This window comes from Onychostruthus taczanowskii, unplaced genomic scaffold (genome assembly GCF_017590055.1).
Source record: "Onychostruthus taczanowskii isolate IOZ18803 unplaced genomic scaffold, ASM1759005v1 scaffold355, whole genome shotgun sequence".
NCBI classification, from domain to species: domain Eukaryota; kingdom Metazoa; phylum Chordata; class Aves; order Passeriformes; family Passeridae; genus Onychostruthus; species Onychostruthus taczanowskii.
The window spans coordinates 34,621-41,975 of NW_024500961.1; the positions used below are offsets into that span (position 1 = coordinate 34,621).

Sequence of the window (7,355 nt, forward strand, 5' to 3'; positions counted from 1 at the left end):
ACCGGGGCCGGTCCCCCCTGTCCGGTGCGCCCCCCGCGTGACCCCCCGGTACCGGCACCGGCACCGGGCACTGCCCCGGGGGCGTCGCTGTCCCCGGATCTCGGTCCCGGTCCCCGCTCCGATCCCCGACCCCCCCAAGTCTCACCCCGGACGTTTTTACTGAAATTCCTTTATTTTCACTCATCCCGCGCGACCCCCGGGGCCGGGGGCGATCCCTGAGCGGGGGCTCCCCCCCCCACCCCCCAAAACCAGGGCAACCCCCGAAAAACCGGGGAGAAACCCCCCAAAAAACCGGGGAGAAACCCCCCCAAAAAACCGGGGAGAAAGCCCCCAAAAACCGGGGAGAAACCCCCCGATAAACCGGGGAGAAACCCCCCCAAAAAAACGGATCCCGGGGGAGGGGGGACACCCCAAACCTTCACTCAATGGGGAACCCTGAAAATGAGTCTGGGGTCCTTCAGAAATCCCCTCTGGTGCCCCCCAGGCAGCCCGGGGGGGGGCTCAAGGGACCCCAAAACCCCTCGGGGACCCCAAAACCCCCCAGGGACCCCAAACCCCCCCCCAGGGATTTGGGGAGCACCTTCAGTGATTGCCGGGGGGGGGGAGGAGGAAGGAAATAATGGGAGGGGTCTCCCGGGGGTCTCCCTCCCCACCTGGGCGTGCTCAACCTCACCCCCCTCCCCAAAAAAAAAAAAAGGTTCAGACCGCTGAGACCCCCCAAAAAAAACCCCCCACAGCAGCCCCTCCTTTGCAGGGGGGGGGTGAATCCTTCATCTTCAGCGCGACCCCCGCCCAAATTGGGGAGGTCCGGGGGGGGTCCCCGGGGGTCCTTTAAGTCCTCTGGGGGTCGCTCTTGGCGAAGAGGCGGCTGTGCCAATAGTCGGGGTTGTCGAAGGCGCAGTCCGAGGCTTCCAGGCTCCGCAGGGGCTTCATGGGGGTCGCGGGGGGGATTTGGGGGTGGGCTCGGGGCGGCCGCAGCACCGCCTCCATCTCCTCGTAGCCCTGCTCCTCCTCGGGGGTCGCGGGGGGGTCTCCCATGGGGGTGTAGCCGCGGTGCCCCCCCAGGAGCGAGCGGCTGAGGCGCGGCTGTTTGTTCATGTACTCGTAATCTTCGTCCTCACCGTCGTCTTCCTCGCCCCCGCCGCGGTTTTGGGGTTGGGGGCGTCCCCCCGGCTCGGGGGTCACCTCCATGTATTCGTAGCCCAGTTCTTCCAGCGAGGCCGGGCGGGGTTGGGGGGAGACCCCCGGGGGTCGCCGGTTCATGTATTCGTACTCTTCCTCCTCCTCTTCCTCCTCCGCGGTCGGTACCGAGCCCCCCGTGGGGTCTGAGGGGGGCACACACCGGTCAGGGACCACCCCCCCCCCCCCCCCCCCCCCTTCTCCTCCTGACTGCGGTGCCAGCACATGATATCAAATTTCTAGCTTGCACAGTCTCTTTATCATTCTCTCCCGGGGGGGGCTGCCCAAACCACCCCAGGTCTCCTCCACCCCTGCATCTTGCAGGGCTCCGCGGCAGGACCCCCGGGGTGGGGGGCGTCGCCCGGGGTCAGCCCGGCCCCACATCATAAAGGAGCGTCCCCAAAATGAGCCCAAAAAGACAAAAAATGGGGGTGGGGCCCCCAAAAAATGGGGATGGACCCCCCCCGAGGCACAGGAACCCCCCGAAAATGGGGATGGACTCCCCCGGAGACACAGGAACACCCCAAAATTAGGGGATGGACCCCCCCCCAGAGACACAGGAACCCCCCAAAAATGGGGATGGACCCCCCAGGAGGCACAGGAACCCCCAAAATTAGGGGATGGACCCCCCCGAGGCACAGGAACTCCCCAAAAATGGGGATGGACCCCCCCGAGACACAGGAACCCCCCAAAATTAGGGGATGGACCCCGGGACCCCAAACCCTCCCCGGGACCCCAAATCTGACCCGGGACCCCAAATCCACCACGGGACCTCCCCACCATGGGGACACCGACAGTAAGAGGGGGGACCCCAACAGGACCCCAACCCAAAGCCCCCCAAAGCCCCCCAAAGCCCCCCAGCCCCGCGTACCTGCCGCGCGCAGCCCAGGCCGGGCTGGTTCATGGGGATGTACCCGGCGGGGGCGCTCAGCAGGCTGGGGCTCTGCGGGGACACGGGGGGACACGGGGGTGGCACTGAGGGGACACCGAGGGGACACCGCGGGGACCCCCCTCTGCTGCGGGAATGGGGCAGGGGGGCTCCAGAGCCCACCCACCCCCATGGGGGGCTTGGGGCTGGGAGAGCTTGGGGGACATCCCCGGGACCCCGAGTGACATCAGGGGACACTGTGGGACATCCCGGGACCCTGTGTCACCTTCTAGGACCCTGTGTCACACCAGGACCCATCCCCAGAGCCCCCCAATCCCCCCCAATCCCCCCGGTGGGCTCACCTTGATGACCAGGTAGCGCGGCGGGTCGCGGGCCATGCGCGTGAACTCGTTGGCCAGCTCCTTGAAGGTGGGGCGGATGTTCTCATCGATCATCCAGCCTGGGGACAGCGACACCGTCAGGGGGGACACGGGGGAGGGGACACGGGTGGGGACACGGCCAGGACACAGCCTGGGGACGGGGACAGGACATGGCTCTGGGGATGGGGACAGCAGCAGGACCCGCCCCACCCTGGGGACAGCTCTGGTGACAACTCTGGGGACAGCTCTGGAGACCCTGCCCAGCCCTGGGGACAGCCCTGTGACAGCCTAGTGGCAGCTCTGGTGACACCCTGGTGATAGCCTGGGGACAACCCTGGGGACAACCCTGGTGGCAGCTGTGGTGGCAGCCTGGTGACACGTTGGTGGCAGCCCTGGGGACAGCTCTGGGGACTCCCTGGTGACAACTCTGGGGACAGCAGCAGGACCCTGCCCAGCCCTGGGGACAGCCCTGGTGACACCCTGGGGACAGCCCTGTGACAGCTCTGAGGACAGCCCTGTGACACCCTGGTGATAGCCTGGCGACAGCCCTGGGGACAGCTCTGGGGACAGCAGCTGGACCCTGCCAGCCCTGGTGACAGCCTGGTGGCAGCCCTGGTGACACCGTGGTGACACCCTGGGGACAGCCCTGGTGCCACTCTGGTGGTAGCTCTGGTGACACCCTGGCGACAGCCTTGAGGACAGCCTTGGGGACACCCTGGGGACAGCAGCTGGACCCTGCCAGCCCTGGTGACAGCCCTGTGGCAACCCCAGTGGCATGCTGGTGGCACTGTGGTGATACCCTGGTGACATCCCTGGGGACAGCCTTGGGGACACCCTGGTGGCACGCTGGTGATACCCTGGTGACATCCCTGGGGACAGCCTTGGGGACACCCTGGTGGCAGCCGTGTGGCAACCCTGGTGGCACCCTGATGACCCTCTGGTGACAGCCCTGGTGGCACCCTGGTGACACCCTGGTGGCACGCTGGTGATACCCTGGTGACATCCCTGGGGACAGCCCTGTGACAGCCCTGGTGGCACGCTGGTGGCACCCTGTGGCATCCTGGTGGCACGCTGGTGGCACTGTGGTGACACCCTGGGGACAGCCCTGGGGACAGCCCTGTGACAGCCCTGGTGGCACGCTGGTGGCACCCTGGTGGCACTGTGGTGACACCCTGGGGACAGCCCTGGGGACAGCCCTGTGACAGCCCTGGTGGCACGCTGGTGGCACGCTGGTGGCACCATGGTGACACCCTTGTGACAGCCCTGTGACAGCCCTGGTGGCACCCTGGTGGCACCCTGGTGGCACGCTGGTGGCACGCCGGTGGCACGCCGGTGGCAGCGTCCCGCGGCGCTCACATTTCACCATCACCATGTAGACGTCGATGGTGCAGATCTGCGGCTGCGAGAGCCGCTCGCCCTTCTCCAGCAGGTCCGGCACCTCGGCCAGGCGGATCCCGGCGTACGGCTCGGCCCCGAACGTCATCATCTCCCACAGCGTCACCCCTGGGGACACCGGGGACACCCGTGAGCCACGGGGACACCGGGGACAGCGGGGACAGAGGGGACACCGGGGACAGCGGGGACAGCAGGGACAGCAGGGACACAGGGGACAGCCCGGCCAGGTGGATCCCGGTTCACGGCTCGGCCCCGAACGTCATCATCTCCCACAGCGTCACCCCTGGGGACACCGGGGACACCCGTGAGCCACGGGGACACCGGGGCTGACAGCAGGGGACACCGGGGGACACCGGGGAACAGTGGGGACAGCAGGGACATTGGGGGACACTGGCGGATACTGGAGGAGAGCAGGGGACACTGGAGGACAACGGGGGACAGTGGGGACAGCAGAGGACAGCAGGGACACTGGGGGCACTGGGGACAGCGGGGACACCCGTGAGCCATGGGGACGGTGGGGACAGCAGGGACAGCGGTGACACTGGTGACACTAGGGACAGCGGGGACAGCGGTGACACTGGTGCACTGGTGACACTGGTGACACTGGGGACAGCGGTGACACTGGGGACAGCGGTGACACTGGTGACACTGGTGACACTGGGGACACTGGGGACACTGGGGACAGCGGTGGCTCACCGTAGCTCCAGACGTCGCTCTGGTGCGTGTACTTGCCGAAGTGGATGCTCTCCAGGGCCATCCACTTGATGGGCGTCTGCGGGAAAGGGGGTGACACCGATGGCATTGGGGTGACACCGATGGCATTGGGGTGACATCAATGGCATTGGGGTGACACCGATGGCATTGGGGTGACAGGATGGCATCGGGGTGACACCGATGGCATTGGGGTGACATCAATGGCATTGGGGTGACAGGATGGGATTGGGGTGACACGGATGGCATCGGGGTGACAGGATGGCATTGGGGTGACAGGATGGCATCGTGGTGACACCAATGGCATCAGGGTGACAGGATGGCATTGGGGTGACACTGATGGCATCAGGGTGACACCAATGGCATTGGGGTGACAGGATGGCATCGGGGTGACAGGATGGCATTGGGGCGTCACTGATGGCATTGGGGTGACACCGATGGCATCGGGGTGACAGGATGGCATTGGGGGGACCCGGATGGCATTGGGGTGACATTGATGGCATTGGGGTGACAGGAATGCATTGGGTGACACCGATGGCATTGTGGTGACAGGATGGCATCGGGGTGACAGGATGGCATCGGGGTGACATCGATGGCATTGGGGTGACACTGATGGCATTAGGGTGACAGGATGGCATTGGGGTGTCATTGATGGCATTGGGGTGACACCGATGGCATCGGGGTGACAGGATGGCATCGGGGTGACAGCGATGGCATTGGGGTGACATCCATGGCATTGGGGGTGACACTGATGGCATTGGGGTGACATCGATGGCATTGGGGTGACAGGATGGCATTGGGGTGACACTGATGGCATTGGGGTGACATCGATGGCATTGGGGTGACAGGATGGCATTGGGGTGACACTGATGGCATTGGGGTGACATCGATGGCATTGGGGTGACAGGATGGCATTGGGGTTACACTGATGGCATTGGGGTGACACCGATGGCATTCGGGTTACTGGATGGCATTGGGGTGACATCGATGGCATTGGGGTGACATCGATGGCATTGGGGTGACAGGATGGCATTGGGGGTGTCTCAGAGTGGGTGGCACTGATGCCCTTTGGGGGTGACACCAATCCCATTTGGTGTGACACCAATGCCATTTGAGGTGACACCGATGACATTTGGGGTGTCCCAGAGTGGGTGACACTGGTGCCATTGGATGTCACCATTGGGTGTGCCACCAATGCCATTGGGGTGCCATTCGAGGTGACACCGATGCCCTTTGGGGTGACACCGATGTCATTGGATGTCACACCAATACCATTTGGGGGTCCCACCGATGCCCCTTGGGGGTCCCACCGATGCCATTGGGGGGTCCCACCGGTGCCATTGGGGGATGACACCGATGCCCTTTGGGGTGACACCGGTGCCATTGGATGTCACACCAGTACCATTTGGGGGGTCCCACCGATGTCCCTTGGGGGTCCCACCAGTGTCCCTTGGGGGTCCCACTGATGCCATTGGGGGTCCCACCGGTGCCCCTTGAGGGTCCCACCGGTGCCGTTGGGGGATGACACCGATGCCCCTCGGGGGTCCCACCGGTGCCATTGGGGGGTCCCACTGATGTCCCTTGGGGGTCCCACCGGTGCCATTGGGGGGTGACACCGATGCCCCTCGGGGGTCCCACCGGTGCCGTTGGGGGTCCCAGCCCGGCGCCCCCCGCCCACCTTGACCTCGTTGTAGAAGTATTTCTTGTCGTCGGGGTAGAGCAGGTCGGCGATGCCGAAATCGGCCACCTGCGCCTGGCTGGGCGACTTGAGCAGCACGTTCCGGGCAGCCAGGTTCCTGTGCACCATGCGGTGCTCCTCCAGGTAGTACATCCCCTGAAAACGGGAATAAAACTTAATTTTTAATATAATTTTTATTTATTCATTCCATGTAGTATTAGTTATATATTGTGTAATATTTAATATAGCAGCCAGGTTCCTGTGCACCATGCGGTGCTCCTCCAGGTAGTACATCCCCTGAAAACGGGAATAAAGATGATTATTTAATATAATTTTTATTTATTGATTGATTGATTTAATGTATTTATTATATCTATGTAATATTGGTTATATATTGTGTAATATCTAATATAACAGCCAGGTTCCTGTGCACCATGCGGTGCTCCTCCAGGTAGTACATCCCCTGAAAACGGGAATAAAACTTAATTTTTAATATCATTTTTATTTATTCATTGATTTATTTAATGTATTTATTATATCTATGTCATATTGGTTATATATAGTGTAATATTTAATATAGCAGCCAGGTTCCTGTGCACCATGCGGTGCTCCTCCAGGTAGTACATCCCCTGAAAACGGGAATAAAACTTAATTTTTAATATCATTTTTATTTATTGATTGATTTATTTAATGTATTTATTATATCTATGTAATATTGGTGATATATTGTGTAATATCTAATACAACAGCCAGGTTCCTGTGCACCATGCGGTGCTCCTCCAGGTAGTACATCCCCTGAAAACGGGAATAAAACTTAATTTTTAATATCATTTTTATTTATTCATTGATTTATTTAATGTATTTATTATATCTATGTCATATTGGTTATATATAGTGTAATATTTAATATAGCAGCCAGGTTCCTGTGCACCATGCGGTGCTCCTCCAGGTAGTACATCCCCTGAAAACGGGAATAAAACTTAATTTTTAATATCATTTTTATTTATTCATTGATTTATTTAATGTATTTATTATATCTATGTCATATTGGTTATATATAGTGTAATATTTAATATAGCAGCCAGGTTCCTGTGCACCATGCGGTGCTCCTCCAGGTAGTACATCCCCTGAAAACGGGAATAAA

The 7,355-nt window shown here is 60.6% G+C and overlaps 1 protein-coding gene across 1 annotated transcript in view; it reads right to left on the bottom strand.

The window, feature by feature from the left end:
- Positions 1 to 752: 752 nt before the first annotated feature.
- ERBB3 (erb-b2 receptor tyrosine kinase 3) overlaps positions 753 to 7,355 on the bottom strand; it is a gene marked incomplete at its 5' end in the record, with an annotated part of 8,182 nt that continues 1,579 nt past the window's right edge. Inside the window, 6 exons of the mRNA XM_041411382.1 lie at positions 753 to 1,389; positions 2,051 to 2,324; positions 2,375 to 2,507; positions 3,784 to 3,930; positions 4,519 to 4,594; positions 6,212 to 6,367. Coding sequence (XP_041267316.1) covers positions 832 to 1,389; positions 2,051 to 2,324; positions 2,375 to 2,507; positions 3,784 to 3,930; positions 4,519 to 4,594; positions 6,212 to 6,367 — 1,344 coding nt within the window. The remainder of the gene's footprint in view (positions 1,390 to 2,050; positions 2,325 to 2,374; positions 2,508 to 3,783; positions 3,931 to 4,518; positions 4,595 to 6,211; positions 6,368 to 7,355) is intronic.